The sequence below is a fragment of the Manacus candei genome, unplaced genomic scaffold, assembly GCF_025592945.1.
Source record: "Manacus candei isolate 608988 ecotype Guabito, Panama unplaced genomic scaffold, ASM2559294v1 h1tg000050l, whole genome shotgun sequence".
Classification (NCBI taxonomy): Eukaryota; Metazoa; Chordata; class Aves; order Passeriformes; family Pipridae; genus Manacus; species Manacus candei.
The window spans coordinates 28,880,592-28,904,502 of record NW_026138098.1 but is presented as its reverse complement, the minus strand read 5'-3'; the positions used below and the strand labels follow the sequence as shown (position 1 = coordinate 28,904,502).

Below are 23,911 nucleotides of genomic sequence, written 5' to 3'. Positions count from 1 at the left end.
ACTGACCATCTAGAACTGACCCCCTAGAGAGAGAAGATACTAGGTGATCTTTCATTCTCTCTGGAAATACGTTATGTCTCTCTACGCTGTAATCTGAGAACTGCCAAGGAACACGTTGCTGAATGATCTCATGGACAGCAGGTCAACAGCAGAGACCGATGGGCAGGTGGCTGGGAGCCTCAGGCAAGGGCTCTGTTGTAGGCATAAGCACACAGTTCCAAACTTTGGTTTCTGTATTGAAGATATGGATAGATAAATCCCTCCCAAAACCTCAGAATACTTTTGAAGCTGCTCTTATCAGAGTAATTATTGCTTTCCTCAGACGAAACAAACCTAATGACTGCAGGAAAATCAGGTACCATCCAAACTTCTCCTTATAGCCTATAAAGATCTGTACTTTCTGATAAATATAAAAATATGCGAAAGAGTTTAACATACATGTCAAATCATGCTCCTTATAAATACATTGGCATGCATGTGCATGTTCACATAAATAATCAAACAGCCCTCAAACGCACTTTTACAAGACATCTACTTGGCTACTTAACTTCAACAGAATTTAAAATTAACCAAAAAAGTAAAAATCCAAAGAATTGATTCTATAAAGACATGGAACAACTGGAAGCATTTCTGAACAAAAGCAATTATAAAATGCTTTTTAAAAATTGGAAAACAAGGCATAAAATAAACAATCCTTCATAGTCAACACTTTTTGTTAATGTTTAGTCAATACTAATTACTGATTCAGACAATTTAAATTGGAATGTGTAAACTGGAAACAAAAACTTGAAATCATACAAAAACCCCACATTTTCTTTTTCTTCCTTTTTTTTTTTTCAAGTAACAAATATTGCAAACTGGGCAGAAATAGAGAAAAATCTGTAGAAAGGGAAGAGTAAAAAAAATGAGGTCTTGATGTAGAAGTCTAGCTAAACCAAGCTCCCTAAAAAGTTCATCCACAGTGTTGTGTTTCTAAGGCTGGAGATTATTTCCATTTTATTAGTGGCACAGAACATGCAAAACAGAATAAGGTTGTAGGGCTTGATATATTTATTGAAAGGGCTCTTCTATAAATACAAGGGTTAAAAGGAAAAAAGCAAGGGAAAAGATGTCAAATGTTGGTAAAGTTTGCACTAAGTGCCTGTTTAATATAAAGATCAATGTGCTGACTGAAGCTCTGCAGTAATGAAATACAACGTTCCTGCCTGTCAACAAATAGAAAATGAGGGAGAAATAATTGCAGAGATAGGAGTAAACATTTTCTATTTACTTTTCAATTTAAGATATTTAAAAACACAGAAAAGTTCTAGAGATAAAATGAGAAGTCTGCCTTCAAAACACCACTAATCATTGTTCTGGGAAGGTCAACATAAAAAAAAAGTGTCTGCATTTAAGAATATTTGGCCCTTTTCTCCTAAGTGCTTTCAGAAAGAGACATATGCAAGACGAATAATATTTACCTCTATAGATGAAAACTACATCTGTTGAAACACTTTATTGAACACACCAACAAAAGTAATTCAAAATGTCCCCCAAAAAAATTAAAAATTAAGTAAAATAAAAGCAATTTTATATTTTGAACTCATGATCAAGGTATTAAATTATTTTCTTCCATGGACCAAATAGGCCCAGCTGACCCAAGTGTTTATCAGTAGCTGGTCTCTCTTGTCACAACAAAAATAGCATTTCTGGAGTTTCATCTCCTTGTTAATGCCTGATATAGCCATGTCCCTGTACTTCTGGTGGACAGGAATTACTAAGAAAAACTATTTCTCACTTTTGTGAAAGAAATATATTAAGTTTTCAGAACGCTTTGCTGAAATGATCCAGATCTCAGTCATTCTGCAATACATGGCAGCTGTTTTCTCATCAACCCTAACCTGCAAGATGCTATTACTGGATGTGGAGACCTCTCCCATACAAACACCTAAACTCAGCCATGGCTACCATTGTGAAACTGGAAGGCAGAGCAGATCCATTTGTGTTGATAGTTTGCATTGAATCTGTGTAATTCATAATGATCTGTGACAGAGAAGAGCTGTGGGAAATAGATCATTTTTTTTCCAAGATCTAGACTCACTTTTCCATGGTCGCTGCCACTTTGGTTTCACAACACTCCTTTTGGAGCCTTCTGACACTGCCCAATCCCAAGCCTGTCCCGATGCCCAACCCTTCTTCCAGCAGTGCAGCATGAAGCAGAGTGCCATCAGCAGTGGCATCACATCTTTCATTCCCAAGGGCATCTCCCACTGTCCAGATATAATGTTGTTCAAAAGATTCTAATAAATAAATTATTCTTTGGAGTGCTATGAAACAATTCTTACCCTGATACACTCTTAAAATCCATGTACACAAAAATAATAACCCTGCTATCCTGCTGTTCTTTCTTCCCCCCTTTCACTGAGAGATGCCTTCCATAAAAAAAAAATAAAATCTTCAATCGTGAGAAGAAAATAGGAAGAATGATTAAACATTTGCTACTTATATATGCCCTGCTTTCAAAAGAAAACATAATCCCTTTTATGCAGGAAACCTCTCTGTGTAAACATATCAAACTTTCAATCATCAGTATACAAGGACATTAAAGAAAAAGAGTATTACCTAAGGCGGAATTACCTTCCACTCATAATGTTTGCCATATAAGCATCTGGGTACAATGAAACAAAGACCAATACAATGGAAACTCAAAATTATTATGGTGTAATAGGCCCAAGATCCTGCAATTATTGCCCTTTTAATACACACTGGATAGCAGAAACACATTCTCAATTATCAAAATGTCTCGGGGAGTGGGAGTTAGAATAGAAAGCTTCACTCTGCTGTATTACACTTACATCTCCTCGAGACTGTATGCCTTTTGTCAACTGCCTTAATAGAGGTATCAAACACTACACCTGACAGAAAGAAAATTGTGGAGGGCTTTATTATCACTTGTGCTAAACTTTCAACAGTAAACAAAACTCTTTAAACAGGAAAACCAGCACAGCAGGGCAATGTCTCTTTATGGTCACACCTGAGCACTCATTCTTCTTACATATGGACATTCAGGTTGAAGTTCTTCAAAGCATGATTAAATTCACACTAAAATATTCTACTACCTCACAATTTCAAACATCTTAACATCACATCTAATTTTTATCTTTTAATTTAGCACAGGAGATATGTCAATCTTTAAAAAGAAGTTGAATTTGTCCTTGAGACAAGTCCTTCAGTAATTTTACTTCAGTATCATGTAATACAACATATTTCACCTTGACTATCATCAGGATTTACAGCCAATCATTTCCAATATTTATCAGCTTGTCTGACTTCAATTATAATAAGCATGGAGCCAACTTCCACTGCCACATCTACCAGGCTAAGTTCTCAGAAGCTTTCGGCAAAGCCTAAGCATGAACCTTAACATGGACTTCCTTGTGCTTCCCATAAGTATTGACTGAACTAGGAGATGTCAGGGAGAAGACACTTGGCATACCCAGTGTGTGGTAAAGGCAGCAGTACCAGAGCTGTCTTACTGTTGGAGGCCCCTGACAACAGAGTGCTTGGTATACATTGTGTTGTATGATGGAAATCTCAGATTTTCCAACTGATACACCAGAGAAAGAGAAGGAAAAGCGAGAATAAAAGAAATTACTACAAGGTAGTCAACCCACAGTACTTAAAAACACAAACTCTTCTGGGTTTGCCAAATACTTTATGTTCACAAATCAACATCACAGTACCTACATAGCCTGACCTTGACAAAATAACTCACTCTTCAGGACAAACTAAACACAACAAATTAAATCTGAAAAGCAAAATAGTAAAGGAAGCTTCCAGGGCTACCTGGAAACAAAGTTGTAACTTGAAAACCTTTATAGTTCTAACAACAGTAGGCACTACTTGTTACCAGGGGGTTCTGTGTTGGCTTTTTACATGGGCACTTGCAAAGATGATATTTGTAGTTCACATTTGTGCTGCGTGCACACAAAGGAACTGGCACAAGAAATCATACAGTTTCAATGAAGGCATGTTCCTCAAAGCCTGAATGCCACCCATTAGTTCCTACCCTCCAGCTTCTCAAAACTGATGTATTTGGGAGCCTGAAAAGCTAGATGTTGATTTGCAAACAAACAAAACCAAACAAGAAAGTTACATTTTTTCTTCTCTGGAAGAATCACCTTTTTTTTATATGTCTAAATGCTACCAAACCAAACTCTTACTTCCTCAAGGTCTTTTGTATTTATGCTACCTCTGTATTTAAAGCTTAATTTCTAATTACAGATTCCATGTAGTTGACATCCATCAATATAAGCACAGATTGTCTTTTCTCTTCATTTGCACGTTTGTATGTACATATGCACACACATATACAGAGCAATAAATAATGTAGATATGTGTGACACACTTGTATGCAGCATGAGGACGTGAATGCAAACACAAAAAATGCACTACTTTCTAAGCACATATGTTCATGGGTGTTGTGTGCATACGGGTTTATCCCATTTTTCTCCTATTCTTGACTGGTCCCTCAAACATTCCTAATTAGTCTCAGCAACAGGTGGCTGGCCGTAAGGACAGGCTTGCAAAACAAACAGCACTCTCTCAAAAAGCTGGCTCTGCTTTGTCAGTGCCACAGTACAGGCAGCAGCTATGGCCCTAATTGTGAGGACTGCAGGGAAAGGAAGACAACCTGATTAGCCCCCTGATTAATGTTGCCCAAATGACTCTATAGCTTCTCACATCGTGAGGGAAAGCTCACAAATGGAAGAACAGAATCACAGTAACACAGTCCACAAGACTTGCATTTCAGTGAAGCCTCAGAAGCAAGGTGTGATCACAAAGGGAGAAATGCAGATCATTTTGAAGGCTCTGACATGCAGCCTCAGCAAATAAAGTGGTATAAGCCTCACTGCATAGTGTGGCAGCAGTTATGGCTTTTTGCCAATTAGTTCTAACAGGGATGGCTCCATTTCCCCATTGCTGTGTGAAGCAAGTAGAGAGACAAAGCCTGTACCTTAAATAGAAATACTAACTGCAAAGTGTAGGGCTGTCAGATGAACCACAAATGAACACAGAAGCCACTTCAAACTTAATAAATACTAATCTAACTTCCTCACCTGCAATACAAGGAGAACAAAACTACCAGTGAGTACAGTGAGGCACTATCTAAAGCTTGTGGTTTGGAAGAAAAATCCCACTACTTCAAAAACCTCTTGCCTCATTAAGCCCTTTGGGTCAAGGTATCAAAGAGAGGAGGAAGAGCCTTCTTAAATGGAAATGCTAACAAATACAACCCCTATTATGAAGTAATAATCAGAGTTTCTTCTCAAAACTGATGATAAAGTGGGGTACATCACCTTTTCTCTAAAACTAATAATTCACGTGGGGTTTGTTTGAAATGTATGAACAACTAGATTTTAGGTTGGCTTCAGCTATTGACATTTTAATAAGAAACATTAGGGGCTGGTTTCAGCTCAACCCTCACCACAGTCGTCCTTTGTTAAAAGTATTTATCGCTCTTTAAAAAGCAAACAAATCTAAAAAAAACACACACAAAAAATGTAACCAGAACATTTTGAACATTTGAGAGTGACAGAAAAGCTGTGGAAAAGAAGGAGGAATGTGAACACTGCTTGGTCTTAGATTTAGAGCTGCTGCAAACCTTGTGGAAACCAGAAGGTTCTGGTCCATGCACGTAAGCCTGATGAAGACCAAGTGCAAAATACTCCAATTAATAAGAACAAGGTGCATTAAAGTCTGATTGACTCATGGGATCAGGTTTATTATGACTGATGAGAATACGTACATGCAATTGCAGTTGGTAGCGGTATTTATAAATCCCTCTCTGTGAGGGCCTGCCTCTCCTGAGACATTTGAATGATATATGGAAGATTCCCTTCAATTTCAGTAAAATCAAGTTTTGTCACATTTTTCTAAAAGGTCTTACTAAAAACATATCCAAAAGGCAAAATAATTAGTGGACCAAACACTGAGATGACATTAAAAGCCAATGAAACTTAGTCATCTCCCTGACATTGAAATTCAAAATCCTTCTCCTTGGGAATTGAAGTTCAAAGATAGGGACAAAGTATCTTGCCAGCTTCTGTGGTCTTTAAGTTTAAGGACTGTTTTGGCTTCATTTTATTTTAAACATATGATATTCCATAGAATAGGTCAAGTTCTGCAAGAGACACCCCACCATGAGACAGGCTGTAGGCAGAATCTGGTGTCTGACAACACAGCTACATCCTACACAAGATTTTCTAATGAAAAACTCACTTGTAGATGCATTTACATGTCTCAAATAAATAAACTAGGAATTAACATCACACATTACCACTTCTATACAATTACCACAGTAATTAACAGCAATAAACATTAGCTGTTTAGAATACTTCTTTCAGATCATTATCACCAGAGTTTCTCCTTTTTCCTTAAAATAAATAAATAAGTAAAGATATTTTCCCCTAACACAACATCTCTTTAACACATAAAGAATTAGCTAAATAGAAAGCAGCCATCCTCCCACCCAAGACATATGGGAAAACAAAGCTATTTGCATATATCCCCACCGGTTCTCCTTTCGCTTGCCAATTTCCAGTCTTTAAACCATTATTAAGGAAAAACACATTAAGCTGCTTATTTTTGGTAGCGTGTTCTGCTAAAGAGAATACTCAAATCAATATCAATTCCTCATAGCAGCATTCCAACCATTTTTCACTTAGATGGGTAACATATATAAGAACACGCAGGAACACGTCGATCTAAACAGCTCCAAAATCACTCACACTTACATGTAAAACCCTTAGGTATTCTTACCTCGTTTTCTAATAAATGTATGACAAAAAACGTGTCTCTATAGATCCTGCTGAAGCAATACTTGAAAACCAGCAGTGACCACAAATAAGAGGAAATTCAAACTGGGCTTTTTGTTTTCTAAGCGATCATTCAGAATGCCCAGATAGTTGTCTTGATGTTCTAACACTTTAACTTTCATCATTATTCAGAAATAAATATCTAATTAGCTATTGTTTTTCTAGATAGCAAGGGTAATCTTTCTTCATACACTAATATTAAAAACCTGCTATGAAAATGCATTTCTCTCCTGCAAAGGGTCGTAGCTCCTCAAATGCTCCCCCTGCCCAAGGTGATTATTAGTTTTTTAAGGATTTTCCTTTCCCTCAGGTGGCACTGCCAGCCACTCTGCAGCAGAAGGGTCTCAAATTTGTCTGGTTTTACTATAAAGTGATTAATGGCCACAGTGCACAGCAGAATAAATTGCATGCAGTCCTAAGCAAAGGAAAAGTCCACCTTCAGAGGAATTTAAAAATGTGAACAAGAGAAAAGTAGATCTTGCAACAGCCATGATTAAATTCAAATATTTTTGGCAGACCCTAAGACAGCACAATAACTACTGTAGAGCCAGGTTGTTAGAACTCTTTTAGAGATGGTTTACTCCATTCTAATCCATTATACAATATAAGAATAACAATGACTTTTTCTGACTGAGAAAGATGAAACACAGAAGGTTAATTAGCACATAAAAAGCATTAAGCACTGGAACATTAGGAAAAAACCCTTTCTTGAGCAATAGCAGTCACTAGTCCTGTGACTTTGTGCTGGATGTTTGGATTACCTCATGTTTAACAATGTCTGATTAAAGCTTTTAGTACTCTGGGATATTCTACAAGACCTTTTCTTTTGGAACTCCCTGATGTCAAATCTAAGTGAGCACCTGCTGCTGCTGGGTTGATTCTTTGCTGTCTCATAGTTTGCAATCAGGTTCACAGTGCAACCTTTTGCTCAGCAAGAATCTGGAGCTCTTGCATTGCTCACTTATATTTTCTACGTGTATAGTAAAGGCTTGAGGCCTCTGCCATAGGAGATTGATCTGAAGATAGTCAACAAGGTCAGCATTATTCAGAACACAATTCAGACTGACACATGATCTCACACAGAGTGTAATCACAGATGCTGTATTTTTTCAGCCAAGTAAAACTCAACACAAACTGAACAATTCAGTCCTTGCATACATGTAGACAGGTCATTGTGCAAACAATTTCAGTTTGAGGTTATAGCCTTTACAGTCCTTCTATTCTGTCTGGAGATGGAGCACTTAGTACATGTGTTTTGCAGGACAGGAGCAGATACTGTCTCGTGGGCCTCCTGGCATGGAAGGTAGCAGGCTCTGTTGCCTAAAAGTGCCTCATGTATGTGCTTCCTCAAATCAGACAGACATTTCTGCAGCAGGACTGAAACTCAGGAGTCATTCTGAGAGTTCTAGACAAGTTATAAATTCCTTAATTCCCTTCCTGCGATTATTCATTTATATCTGGATTTCAAGGAGACTATTCACTCATTGCTAGTTAGAGTGGTACATCAGTGTTGTAAAATTAGAGAAAAAGAAGCTTGCACCACAAAGACTCCCACAGATACTGCCTTATACAGCAGAGACAGACTATGCCACCAAATACTCCTTGCTAAATAGAGTGCACTTCAGGCAGTCCAAACTATTTTATTTTTTTTAATAATTTGATGCACTTATATATGCTTCCATACAAGGTAATCATAACAAAGCATCCTTAATGCAGAGCAACAGGGAAGATCTTCACTAAAAATTAAAGCACATTTCTTTTCCTTCAGCCAACAAGATTTCTATTACACCACAAGTGCCTGGTGGGGTATCCAGTTAGGTGTTGGTGCTCAGGCTGCACTGACTCATGAATACAATGCCAGAATTTGACCTTTAATTATTCTACCACTGCAGGAGGGATTAATATGCCTATGACAAAAATAAATGAAAGACAGTTCCTTCCTGTAAAGATTCTGTCATTTGAAGGATAAAGGTGATTGCAGAGAAATGTTGGTTCTAGTTAATGGATTATTCCTTTCTCAACAAAAGTTCCCTTGATGTTATTATATGGCTTTTGGAAGACAAGATATGTCTTAATTCCTTTTAATGGCAATGTCAAATATTAATACCAGTGGGCCAAAGCAAAATGACTTTCAAAATCACTGAGGAGTTGCATTAGGACAAATGAGATCTCTGGGTTATGGTCTGTTATGCAAGGAAAGCATTTTGTAATTCAGAGGCTGGATATTTCTTGGTCTTTAGATATAAACATAACAACTGTTCTTCCATAGCACAGTTTTTCTATTTTCCTGACTCTGCATGGGTGCTTTGTGAGGAAGACACTTTGCTGCTGAAATAAGCTAATGGTGGCCAGAGGCAAACCACAGAAAATCAGTCACATTGGAAATGAAATTCAAGCCAACCACAATACACACCAGCACTAATTACTATCCTGAATTCCCTTCCTCCTCTGCTCTGTGACAGCTGGGGATTTATCCACCCAAAGGTTCAATTCTTATTGATAGATGAGATAGGGTGCTGGGAAGGGTCTGGGAAGGGCTAAGGCAGATTGAGTCCCATCACACGGTGCATGCAGGACAATGAAGCTGGGGAAGGGTCTGGAGCACAAGTCTTACAAGTGTCTGAGGGACCTGCAGGTATTTAGCCTGGAGAAAAGGAGGTTCAGGGGAGATCTCCTCTCTCTCTACAAATACCTTAAAGGAGATTGTAGCAAGGTAGGGATCTGTATCTTCTGCCAGGTAACAAGCGGTAGGACAAGGGGAAATGGCCTCAAGTTTCACCAGGTTTAAATTGGATATTAGGAAAAACCTCTTCACCGAAAGGGTTATCAACCCCTGGAACAGGCTGCCCAGGGAAGCGATGGAGTTGGTGGAGTCACCATCCCTGGAGGTATTTAAAAAACCTGTAGATGTGGTACTTAGAGACGTGGTTTAGTGGTGGACTTGGCATTGGACATAATGTTTGGACTTTATGATCTCAAAGGTCTTTTCCAACCTAGATGATTCATGGGAGTGGGGACCATCAATAGCTCCTGACTTCATAAGATCTTCCAAATTGATGAACTCAACTACTGTCTCCAAACAGTGTTACACTAGCTATGTTTGCATTTAGTGCTCTCTTGTCACAGGGAACAACCAATGAAATTATTGAGAGGGATGTCCCCACCCTATTTTTGCCTTTTTGAGGTTTTGTTAGAAACAGTCTACTTGAATCTTGATAACTAAAGCAAGAGACATGAAAAAAAATATCCAGGATTAAAAAGGATCTCTGTAGGACTCAGTGTTCCCCAGTAGTGAGACTAATCCTGTTTACTCAATTTGTACACAAAAAATAATACTGTATTTCCATTTAAATAAATGCTATAATAACATGATGGATATTAAAATGCTCTCCAATAGAACTCAGACATCTAGATTACATTGCTAATGGGCTCTGACTCACGATAATCCAAACTTTGAAGCCTTTTTTTGTCTGCCTTTTATTTAATTTTTACAGTCTAACGATGCATTTTCTCCTAAAATGATTGAAATAAGTCTTAAAATAACTCCCAAAGCAACAGATCTAAACATTAAATACAGAAGTAAATCAGAAGCTAAAATCAGAAGGTAAATGCAGAAAGCACAAAAGGCCTGCACAGCACAACTCAATTAAGAGCAAAAGTACCACGTTTTCCATCTCTGACTGGGAGGGGAAACCTATGCAGCTGTGGACAGCTGGTTAGATATTAAAAATAATTTGGAAAGAAAGCCAGCAAACTCACAAAAAAGTTTAACTGTAAGAAAAGGAAATAAATAAGGGGAAATATGTAAATACAAGAAATGCAAGAAGGAGAAGGAGTGGGATTTCTGTCTCAATAAGGAAAACACAAGGAAGTGATGGGAAGCCACGTCAACTCTTAAATGAATAACAAACAAGAAACTATCTCCAACCAGGAAGAAAGCCAAAGAAGTCCTGCCCATAGTGGCATCAGAAAGATTACTGGGGGAGACTGGGTAAAGACAGCAAAGAAGCAGAGGAAATATGTTTTCTAGATCCTATATATGAACTCAGGTATACATTTACACACAAGTAAATACATATACATGTACCCAAATATACACACTGCTTTATTGCTTTCCCTGAAATTCATGCATAAATATATATATGTGTGTGTGTACTTATACATGTGTATACATAGATGAGCTCTCTCCCCCCCTGCTTTTGTGAAAGGCAATAGAGACTGGGAACTTATTCAAGGCTCATTGCAAATTGAGATATGTGAATATATTTCGTCAGAATGATGTCACTCTCTGAAGCCCTCCAGGACAAATTTCTATCCTTCTGTTTGTTTTCCAGCTACACATTTATTGAACAAGGTCTAAATGGATGTATAAACATTCAGTCTCTAATAAATGTGGACTAAAGAGACTCCCTTCTGGAATTAGGTCCTCAGGTTACCTGCTCAAGTACTCCAGATCATCCTTACTTTTCTCCTTGTTTTTTTTCACATGCCTGAACAAACAGTTCAGTTTTATGCCATGGCTCAAAAAGTTAAGAGATTCAAACTACCATCAGTCAAGAAAAGAGAGTCAAGAGCTTAGGACCTTTTTCAAATGACTTCTACAATTTTCAAAGACCTCTCTGTTCAAAATTAATTAATTTGTGCCCTCTGGTTCCAGGCTGCTGAACTCTGCACTTTCTTTGGACAGTGGGTGTTGTATTATGAAACATTTCTCTGTTTCAGGCTATGAAGGGGGGAAAAAACAGAATCACCACTAGTTTCTACAAAGTTGTGCCTGGAGACTGTTTGCTAAAGTGATACATTGAGTCGAAAAAGAGACAGTAAAGAATACACAATGAGGGCTTTCAGGACTAGATTAATACTCACTTTTGACCAGACGACTGAGCCGAAAAAGTGCTGGAAAACTGCTTTTAATAAAGCCTTTAATTTAATTTTTTCATTATCATCCCCTCAGATACATATTTCTAAAATTTTTTAAAATACAAACTGATTTTAAAAATAACTAATTTGAATACAGAGTGCAAGCCTTCTGTTTTAAAAGTGTCAGTCCATGGTAAACTTTTCTTTTTTTTCTTTTTCAAAAGAACTTGGATCTTCTCTTTGCAACACGTTTTTCAAGCTATTTGAAAGGTCAAAATTATTTCCTTAATATTTATTTGCCTTGAATTTATGAGTGAGATAAGATGACTGAAACTGCCCAAACTCTTTGTCCAGAGATCTCTGACTGGCTTTTGCCACCACTGAACTTCCAGGTCAGCTATGACAGTACACATTTAAAATATAGGTTTTACCAGAACTGGAAGATCATTTTTATGTCCCTTCAGGCAGTGTCCTGAAGGAATTTAATAGCTTTTACGGGAAACAACCTCTGCCCACTGCTCCCATGCCTTGCTAGGAATTCTGGAGAGGCTGGAGAGGGGGGAATCTTACTGCTGCTTTTAGCACACATACTCATATACCTTACAAAACAAAGTACTAAAAGTAACGTATATGTAATAATTTGAAGTGAAATTGACTTTCTTTAATTACATTTGGTGTTATATACTGTGATGCATTACTAAATAAAGAAAATACTATCAGAAATGACAAAAATCTGTGCTTAATTCAAGCAGACCAATTACTTTAAGTGCTGCTACAGTCAGAAAAGTGATTCAAGGATAAGTATGGGAACACACAATGCTATTTCTTCAATAGCTTCCAGATCAAATTCAATGTAAAAGTCGAAAGGTCAATTTTTTTTTCACTACCCCATGGCATCACAAACTCCCTGTTGGACTTGAAGAACTTGGCTGAATTCTTTCTTTCTTGGCATTCTCTGCAGCTCCAATGATGATCATACATTAAGTTATGAGACACAAACTTTTTACAGGAAAGTCTTAATTTTTTCCAGGTAGATTTTATGTAAGTCTGGAGACTAGACATCCAGTATCCCATTATGCATTATTAACTAGGTAATGCACAATTGGCATGGAATAAATACTGAGAGGATTCTGTTCCTTGTTGGGTGAAAAGGTTCTTAGCCCCAGTCTATTCCTTCCTTTCATCGTCTTATACAGCAGCACCAACAACAGAGATGTGCAAGGATTCCCTCCCTAAGTGAGTGCTGACTTGCAGATAGATGACCATAATATGGTATATATTTCTCTGTAGCTGACTCCTTAAATTCTATACATTCTACTGTTAAAAAGCATCAATATCAATTGAAGCTTCTCTGTAGCAGTTCCAGCTGGGATGCATCAACCAACTGAAAAACACAGGTATTTTAATGACACATGCAAACTCAACCACACAGCACATGCACTTCCTGGTAGTGTAAGATTTGCTAAACAGGCACCTACCAGTACACGTGCTATTGGTTCAACACTTCAAATGCCAGATTCCCTGTATTTACATTAAACAAGGCATGCTCTGGAAAAGCCTGTTGAGAAATATGGCAGCCCTAGTGATGCAGAAGTGGTTGTCTGACAGCTGAAATCATGACACAGAAAACATGAGATAACTTACATCATACATCAAGGATAACAGGAAAATTAAGTAAAGCAGGTAAGGTGAAAGCAGCTTGTGTACAAATGCTCTACATTGCTTTTTTTTGTGACAGCCAATGCTTCACATCACAAGTGATTTCCAGTGCTACATGTGGACTGTGTAAATGCATGCACTTCTCAATTTTCATTACAATACTCCTTTGCAAATTAAATAATGGCAAGAGTAGTGGCCTGCACAAAGGGACCTTGACAAAGGAGACCATTCCAGGATCAATAGCAAGTTGTAAAGTTATTAATAGCATAATTCCTGTAACTTATAATCAAGGGTGAGGCCCTTGAAAAGCAGGACTCAGAAATAAAACTACCACATAATTGCTGTGGGAAACACGACTTCCCACAAAACTAGTCATATTGAAAACTAAGTTCTTCCTACACTGCAAGAATGATCAAGAAGTGTTCCAAGTTAATTCTTTTTATTGATGCTGCATTATCTCTAATCCTAAAAAAAAAAAAAAAGAAAATAATTTAAAAATCAATAAATTGTGGGTTTGGGGTTTTTTTCCCCCCAGTAGGAACCAAGCTCCATAGACTTGGAAGGTCAAAAATTCTTCAGTGGTTTCTTCTGTAGAACTTTCATACAACATTTTTCTTCAGCAGATGACACTCAATGACACCAAAAATTAAGAATAAAATATTACAGCTACTTTTCACAGGTCTAATACCATTGTCATTGACCAAAATGGATTCATAAAAACACCTTTTTTGTCTTACATTTTGTAATATGGATATGCAGACATGTAGGTAGGAAAGCAGAGCAACAATATAACTACAAAGTGTTTTAGACAGTAAGATTAAGGTGGTGAAAACATAGCTATAAACTCACATTTCTCTTCAGAAATATGACTTAATATTCCTCATTGTTTTCATTTTTGCATTCAGCTTCCAAAACTCTTCTCAAATCCATGCTCTAACCATACATCTCTTTATTTGCTCACCCTAGGAGCACAGTTTCAACTGTTTATTATTCAACCTCATCTTACTGCGGGCAGCACATACTACTTTTAACTTATAGTCATTTTACAGCTTGGTAAGATTCTTTATGAAACTTGCCATGCTACCAATTTTTCTGTCAGAAAATTTGATTACTGATGCTTCTACATCCAGAAGGTCAGCAAAATAAAACATTAAACTTCCCAGAAGGCCTTTACACACTGTTACAATATATGTAGAGGCACAAAAGACGCTCCTGTAGAGCAAAAAGCAATTCAAAACACATCAGCACAGTTGAAGCTTTCTAGGATGATAGACCTGATCTGAATTCTGTTGCAGGTTCTGTAACAGGTGGGTAGACCCATTTCCACAGAGCTCCACCTGACAGCCATTGACAAACTCATTTTTTCCTGCAGAAAATGAATGTCAAATACCATGATTTAGCATGGGATCTTCGTAAAAGTGTTTAAAGTAAAGTTATGCATTTAACATGACTCTGGTCCCTTGAGATCTTGCTGGAATTGCCTTATTCTTGGCTGTGCCACTTAATTCTGTTTCCTAAAGAATTTTAAAGAAATTTCAAACACTAGTTCAGTCACACAGGGAGGAAGGCTTTTCTTTCACAGATGGGAAAGGGAAGAACACAGGGGGTAGAAAGCCTTCTCAAGACAACATGGCAAAGACTACAGTGCCTACCCATCATTTTCTTATCAGGCAGTGGTCTCAGCAAGAGAAAAGTTCTGTTGTGATCAATGGGGAGTAGATTTCTGTGCATCTTTTAAAATTGCTCAGAAACCATAAATGAGAGAAGTGGAAAAACAAGGTCTAAGTCATGAAGATGCTTATCTATATGAACTCTTATCGTTTCTTCTATGAGTACAGGAGAACCATATGGATGAAATATCAACCAGCCTTTCCCCTGTTGGCGCTGCTCGGCAGGAGAACAGTGTATCATCCAGGAGAATTTGAGTGCTGCAACCATCAACCTCAGGGTCTTTAAAAGGTCACTTGTCCAGAACCAAGCCATTACCTTTGCTTGCTGTTACCTGTTCCTTCACCACAAGTGACAAAATCTAAAAGCTGGTTTCACAATAGGATAAATGCCACAGTTTGAACCTTGTTTCTTCCACTTCATTTAGAAAACTTTTCACTGAAACTTCCACATTTTTTCTGTAAAACCTCTCCATTTCTTGTTGCAGACTTAAAGGCATTTTACTGGAAAGGGCCATATTCTTTCACTGAAGTTGTGCATCCAGATTTTTATCTGTCACTTCAGCGTAAAACAAGGCATATTTATAGTAAGCACAACAATATTAAGGGCTCATTAGGCTGTTCAGTGACTACTCTATATTTCTAATCATCAAGTTCATTACTAACTTTTCCTTAATTTAGCCAATGCAGAAATTATAATCCAAAACGTATTTCTGATAAGGGACAAGTAATTAACTAAGTAAATAATTTTCAGCATCAACATAACACAGCACTACTGTATATATAAACACGGGACTTCTTTAAATTGTGTAATGCTGCTTTAGCTTCAGAAAATCTGACCATTTCCACAAGGAAGACACCAAGGGATTGGATGGCTTTTAGGGATCAGCAAAAGGACAAATTAAAACACTACTCCAAGGAACAGTATAACTTTCAGAGATCAGGTAGAGAAGGACCATTTATTATAGAAAACCACAAAAGCCCAGTGCTGGAAATGCTCTGTAATCCACACATGTGACCTCCCTCCTCACAGCCAGCAGTCAGCTCCTGCCTGTTGAGCAGGGAAGTGCTGCTGGAGCTGCAGGAGCAGGGCTGGGTGGGAGCTCACTGCTGAGGGCAAGGGGCATGCCCTGGGAGCCAGGCATCTGCTCCTGAGCTCAGCATGCCCTAGCCTGGGAACTGGGTTATTTATCCTCCATTCCCTGATGCCTGCCCAGAGCTGGCAAGGTTCAGCTGGCTTCGTTAGGGAAACCCCTCCCACCAAATTCTTACGAAAAAAATTATTCTAGTGGAGTTAGTATAAGAAGGATGTCACATCCATGAGGAAAAGGAGAAGAAGCAGCACATGGGCAGCTGCAAATGCACACCACACTCTCCACTGGAAGGAGCAGAATGCCTGTGGCAATTTTCCATAACGTTGACGTCTTACTAATACAGTTTGTGGGAAACAGAAAAGATAAATTCGATCATAATTGAATTTACACAGTATGTGAATTAAGGGTTTCAGGATTTTGTACTGAGATGATAAGCCTGTGCAAAACAAAACAAAACAAAAAAAAAAAAAGAAAAAAATACAAAAAAAAAAAAAAAAAAAAAAAAAAAAGAAAAAAGGCCAAGAAACATAGATGTATTACATGAATAAGTGATACCACAGTTCAGTAACAAAACTGGCAACGGCAGTTTGCACACAGAGCATCTGGGGTGTTTGTAAGACATCCTTTTAAGATTTCTTTTTTTTCCCCTTCATTCTTGAAATAACTGTTAGAAGAATTTTGAGTCTTTAAACCCAATTTCCTCTAAAGAGCAACTTTCTCATCACTACCAGAAGTCCACCTTGTACACTTAGCACATACCTTGTAGCTTTGCCTTTCAAAGCATTCACTGTTAAAGCATTACATACGATAGTAATTACTTACTGGGTTGCTAGATTTTTGAGTCTGCAGATTAAGTAAGTCTACAAGCACCATGGCAGTCTTCTCATGCTTAAAATAATCTGTATCATTAGAAAGATGTTACAACCTCATTTGATCTCTCACTTAAAACTGTTCTCATTTTTGTTTGTTGTTTCTTGGATTTTTTTTAAAGCAGGACTAGCCCAATTTCAAAACAAAAGATGTTTTATTTCTCTCTGATTCACCACCAGAAATCTGATAGTATATAGAGAATGCAAATAAAGATTTATTGTGCAGTTGTGGAAGACTATGTATAAAATCTAAACTATATGCACAGACACACATAAGATTATTTTTCCTACTGTGATTTAACCTTAAGTTGCCTTTCTTTTTATTCTGTTCATGGTAAGTCACCACATCAAAAGATTATCCATCACATTTTAAGGTAAAAGTATTTGCAGGGTTTTAAAATATACCACAGAGAATTTATAGTTCCCACTCCCCATTTATTTTCCCCATTACAGATCCAATATCCTAAGACCACAGAGCTGAAAATACCACAAATTAAACATATAGAACAGTGTTTGTATCAGTTGAGTGGGAGTCAGAGAGAATATAAAAAAAAAAGTATGCACACAGTTGCCTTTCACTCCGAGAGCCTGGCACAATGAGAGATTTGGTTTTCCATTGTTCTTTACACCCATCATAATGCACAAAACATGCTTGGGCAGAGATTACTTTTCCTCAAGTTTCAGCCCAAGCAAAAATTTTGCTGAAGGAAATGCTTCAGGTACAGTGAAAATACTAACTCTACCCGTTGGTTTAATGCCAGGAAGTATATCCCTGTGAAATTTGGTCCTAACACAGAACAGTATGAGGAAGCGTGTGAAAAAAGAAACGGTAATAGTTATTGTGAAAATTAATTTTTAAAGAGAACAGTTCTCAGCTTTGACAGAAAGTGTTTTCTGGAGTGGGTAGAGGCCATGTTGAACTTCCTTGCTCGCCTGCGCGACCCCTGCCTATCAATGTCAACACTTTATTAATATTTTACTGAAAAAGTGCGAGAGGATTCAAACTTTGTCTGTCTTGGTAGGTGTTGCTAAGCAACTTTGCTCCTTGTCTGAGAACTAGTTTTCACAGCAACCTTTCCTTCAAGCCAAAGATCTGTGTCCACTTGAAACACTGTCTCCTCTGTCAATGAAAACCCCGGCAAGTTATATTCCACCCTTCCCTTTATCCTTTCCTCTCTACCTCCCAGCTGAAAAGAAAGGGATTTAACATGCCTGAAGTCCTCTACTCACCATAGTCACTGTCATAGAACACTATGAATTTCTGCCACCGCAGCTCAGTGACCAGTCTGAGCATGACGTCGTTGAGGCGGACGGGCGGGCGGGCGGCCAGCGTGTACTCCTCCTCCTCCAGGCTGGGGTTCAGCTGGCAGGCGGTGCGGGGGGAGCCCCCCGTGTTCCGCTGCACAAAGAGGTGTGGGATGTGCATGGCATCCGTCAGGGACTGCAGGGCGTTGGCTGAGGCACAGCCTGTGGACGTCACCAAGGCCAAGATCCCCAGGGTCATCAGGTCACAGGCTGGAGAAGACAAGAAATAAAGCAGGGTTTGAGTAAGCTCAGCAATGCCTCTGACAACCTAGACACTAGGAAGGGAACAAGACGAGCTTTGCCCTTGCCATCAACACAGAGTTGAAATTATTTATATTACAGTATCAGCTGAAGCCTTTCAGAGTTAGGTTCTGCACCTTTACAGTAGGAGACAGTATCTGCAATCTGTACTGATATGTCAAAATGGAGGACAGATAATGTAGCTACTGTCAGTTCTTGAGACAGCAGCAGATATGGATGGAGATTATGGTCCTTGCTTCAGGTCATTCCTGGTGGAAGCAGGAACTGAACTCCCATCTTTTAAAACTCATTTCACTGCTTTAACCCCTTCATCTTCATTAGGCACATTGGATGAAGATTTTGGACAATAAAGAGCAATTTCCATTTCAAGGATTTGTGTTACACAGCAGGGTTGTGAATAATTTTTTAAATTGATGAAAAAGACATTCACTGTAAGTCTCAGAGCAACGAAGAAACAACAGAGGCACTCATTAGAACAAAGACAACTTATGAATGATTAAATAATTATTAACAACACTGTAGCTGTCCTTAAAAAGATCTGGAAAAGCATATACCATTTAAAAACAGAACATACAATTTGACCCCATCTGCTTTTGAGAATGAAGTATTAGGTGAGTTTGAAGCACAGGCCATGCAGGCTGGGCAGAGCCCTGGGAAGCTGGTTCTGCTGCTCAGGACATCCCACGTGGCTTGTTCTTCCCAGGACTCCACCAGGTAAGACACCCTGATATTAAGCTGTAGTTGGAAAGTGTTTCCAGCCAAGGCCCCCGGGTATAACTCAGCAGCTATTTAGTCAGTGGTGGTGCTAAGACTGTGTAAGAACTGCAAAGCAGTCAGCAATGCCAGTTTTTACTAACTCTCTTGAGTAAGTGGCAGCAAAGTTGGCCCTGGGAGCTGAGCACAGCAAACATCATGGGGTAGCATGGCACCAGCCCTGAGCATCCCCCAGGGGCACTTGGAACTGCCTACTCCTCTCTGCCTTTGAAGAGGGCTGGAGGCAAGCTCAGGGTTCCAGTAGCTGTTTCAGTCCCCAGCAACCACCTGCCCAAAGGAAACTTCTGCTCTGCTCCTCCGCCACAGAGTCCTGCTGTAATAAAGCCAGACCGGAGGTGACTGGAAATGTTCCACTGCAGTCTGCACAAGCTTGCTAACAGTGGATAAACGAAACAGCCTCTGGGGTGTAATTCAGAGCCCCTCCAGGACACACAGAGAGCTGAGCAGGACATTCAGTTTTCATCTGGGAGGGGGAGGCTGCCCACACCGGTGCTGTCTCGCTCCAGGGTGACAGCCCTGGCACACGAGCCAGCGGGCTGCCCACGTATGCCACGTGCTGCAGGACTGCCAGTGCCTGTGTCACTGCTGCTGACCCACTGCCTCTGATCTCCAGTGGAAATGGGCTGAGTGCAAAGGTAGAAAAGAGAACACAATCTATTAAAAGGATTTATTTTTCCTCCTCTAAACACTTTTAAGTACGTCTCCACTTTTGGAGGCCAGAAAGTCAAAGGAACTGGACAGGTTATGAATAATTAATAGTAATTAACAGTTAAGTATCAATTAATATTAATTATGTAACAGCTCAGTAATTGAATGCATAAAATTGTTTCTAACACAACCAATGAACCACTTCACCAAATATCTTCTTAGACCAGGCAGAAAATAGATATATTTCCTTTTGATATGGGATAACAGAAGGAAAATGTTTGATCTTCTCTTTGCACAGAATGTACACCATGTATCCTGATGCAACAGAAAAAGATGAAGAGCTTTTAAAATTATTTCCTTGATGGTCTTTACAATAAACATATGCCAGCAGCATTATCTAAATTTACTCTGTGTTGATTATAGTTATATGAAATTGTTCTTTGTTTTTCCTGAGAGCTGACCTGATTTAACAGCAGGGAGGCATTATATTTGCCAAATGGGAGACCCAGGTTCGGGAACAGATTTGATTTCCCAGGCTTCTTGCCAGAGAAAACTGAACATGTCATACAGGTAATTTATTTAGTCACAGTAGGGGAGGGAACGGCGAAGTGGGAACAGAGGGAGAGAACAGCAGAGCTGAGCCATAAACCCCTGCAGAGATCACCAGCCAGCAAGGTTTGCTGTCAGCGAGGGTGAGAGAAGCAAGCAACACGGGTTTGTAGCAGGAACAATTTACTTGCAAAGCAGACAGAAGGAGAGAAAAAACAAAGCCCTTTCTGCTGGGAGGCTGCATTCAGAGAGTCACTTATTCGTGCAATATAGAGCTGATCACCAGTTGTTTAACAAGAAAAACGTCCATTCAGTGGTTGACACTAATCAAAAGCTGCTTGCTTATTAGCAGCGAGACCAGAGAGATGACAGATCATGGCAAATGGGCCCCCTTATCTCCCAGCACAGCCCACCAAACACAGCTGAAATATCTCAAGAAAGACCATTTCAGTTGAGGCATTTTCCCAATGTTTTCTAGTTTGTGTACATGGGTTAAAAATGAAGAATTAGTCAATATGTTTCCACATTCTGATATTTTGTCAATTGATTATGTTCTGCCTGAAAGCATATGCTACATAGTGTTTTTTCCTCTTGCCTCTCTGTTTCAAGATAGCAGGCAATAAAAACTGGAATGACTAAGTAAAAAAGGTTTCGTGTTTTCTGAATTGCTTTCTTTAGTCAAATCACAGAATGTGAAACAGAACGTGTCATTTCTAATAGAAGACTTTCATTATATAAAAATACAATGGATTCCAAGAAGTTCAACCTCTCCACACTTATTGCACTGAAGGGTGAGAATTAGCTTTGAGCACACAAAGTATTTCTTTTTACATGAGTAACACAGTGGGTTACTACTACATAACAGACTCCATTAAAAAACTCATTAACTCTTTAGACACCTCAAAATTCCTTAGCAAGGGAACATTCAAGGATTATACAATCTCAGAAGAAAACCCTGGTGACTTCTCTTTTTTTTTTTTTAGGATTCCTCCCACAGTCCTGCACTTTCTTTTACAGAAAACTAACATGAGAGAATGTATGTGATTTTCTGTTTTACTTCACACTAGCTATGGATTTGCAGAAACAATCAAACATCCCTGACTATGAGATTGAATAAATCACTAATTCTGTATATCAGCTGCAGCTTCACAAGCACTCAAAAGAACCTTGAATTTTTGCATACAAATTTCATAACCCTGATCTTGATTTTCTTAAAGCTGAAATACAGAGATTTGAAATTTTTTGGTTCATGTCAGCCTATAATGGAAAGGGGAACCAAAACACCTCGAGAACTTTAGTGATCTTTAATTACTATATTTATAGTTATAAGAATTTAATATTTTTATAACTGAAATGCTTCATATTTATCTTGCATATATATATTCATTTAGGTAGATTTCAAGAGATAATGCTTTTAAGGTATCTGTTCCATAGATAAAAAGACACAAACATTCTAGCAATCCTGCCTCTGGATTTGACTTCTATTTAAATAGTGAGTTATAAGTTTGCTGTACTGAATTCCTTTTAAGAAGACACCAACATCCTCAAAACTATACAGTAAGAGAGGTGCATTCTAATGATGAAAACATAAACATCATCATACCTAAAAAATAAACCTGCATTAGCCCATTCGAGCAACTTAAATCGTGCCAAGCAGCTTATTCAGAGTTGGCCTCTATCAACCAACCATCTCTCAAGGTTATTCTTGGATTTCATTAAAGTATTCCAAATTATTGATTAATCCTGTTCTTAATCATTTTGGGGAAGTAACTCTCCTAACCTATTCTCTTCAAGTCTCTTTTCAGAAATTCCCCTTTTCACATCTGCTTGACATTTTATCTCTTGAGCTGTTGTTTCCATTACAGTGTTTCACAAGACACTGTCTGCTTTCTTCTCCATCTATTGCCTTGGGTTTTTTCCATTTAGCTTCTCCGTGTCATCTCTGTCATGATGTTGGCAGAAGTAACACAGATTAATATATTTTGGGCATCTTCTAGCTTCCACTTGTCTAACTTGACTATTACATCATAGCAACATGTACTAAACTTTTCTCTCATTCTGTGACCCACATTTCTAACTCCAATCACATCCCATTAAGCCACACTTAAGTCTGGAAGAAGAGCAGCTATTAGATTTAAGACTGAGCCTTATCCATATGATCCTTTTCATCAGTGGGACTCCTCATGGCACATGAGATGATGCAAGAATTTTACTTTGGTGCAATCATGCTGCTTGAGGTCTTGCTTTTCTACCACTGCCTTGTGTCCTGCCCTCCTATTTCTGAAGACAGGTGCAGATGGCAAAGTCCTGATTTGGCACCCTTTTCATAGGGATATTTGCATTAAGGGCTTTAGCTCAGATCTCTCTATAATTAAATCCCTCTCTCTCCAAACCACAGGGAATTAAAATACTCCAAGAGAAACTGTTATCTTGCTCCTGGCAATGTGACAACATGACCATCTCTCGGTCTCCCTTTCAGCAGTCTCCTATTATTCAGAAAAGAGTAGAAACTTGTTCCTTTGTTCCCTCCATTATCAAAAGACCAGCTGCCAGTGTAATTTCAGATCTAACAATATAGCCACCTACTGGCATTCACACTGCCTCTTCAAACTTCAATGTCATTCTGTCTCTCACTTTTGGGTATCACCATAGCTGGCCCTACCCACTCTGGACACCACCTGATACTTGATAAATCCTCTCTAAATTTTTTTGTTGACTTTTTTTCCTTATTTTTCTCTTTGATTAACACTTAGGAGCTCTTTACTGCACTGCAAAGGGAGAATCATCCTAACCACGAGTAACTTGCATTTTAAAAAATGTCGCTGAAAATTGAGAGGTTTCTGCCTTTTTGCTTGGAAAGATTTTCAAATTAAGAAAGATAACTTCAGATCTGCTGTAACACTCTGCAATGAAGTGATTAACAAAGTTGGCACTTAAGTATCTGTAATTAGGTTTGAAAGCCACCTCCCTGCTGAGATGAGGGACTTCGTGCTTGCCTCAGTACTACTGCCTCAGTCACTCTGAAAGAAAACTCATTTTTCACATTATTTATTTTTGAAAACCAATAGGGGAAAAAATGTATCATTAAAACATCAAAGTAAAGAGAACATAGCAAATTCTATGGAAAAAAAAAAAAACCAAAACTAACTATTTTTGGGAACCTAAATCCTACTATTCCACAATACTATCAAGGCCTGTAATATCTTCTGCTGAAAGTGCATAGTTAGCAGATCCACCACATGAACTGGCAAGTACATGCAGAATACCACCAGTTAGATACACAAACTATTGTATTATTCATGTGTACAAAATTTAATCAGCCATTTTTTCATTATCAAAATTATATATAAACAGATACACAGAAAACT

General features: G+C 38.5%; 1 protein-coding gene across 4 annotated transcripts in view; it reads right to left on the bottom strand.

The window, feature by feature from the left end:
* Positions 1–23,911, bottom strand: part of GRID1 (glutamate ionotropic receptor delta type subunit 1) — a 510,592-nt gene that overhangs the window by 292,032 nt on the left and 194,649 nt on the right. For all 4 annotated transcript variants that reach the window (XM_051799805.1, XM_051799806.1, XM_051799803.1 and 1 more), the window contains exon 3: positions 18,237–18,521. In XM_051799805.1, the coding sequence (XP_051655765.1) occupies positions 18,237–18,521 (285 nt within the window). The remainder of the gene's footprint in view (positions 1–18,236; positions 18,522–23,911) is intronic.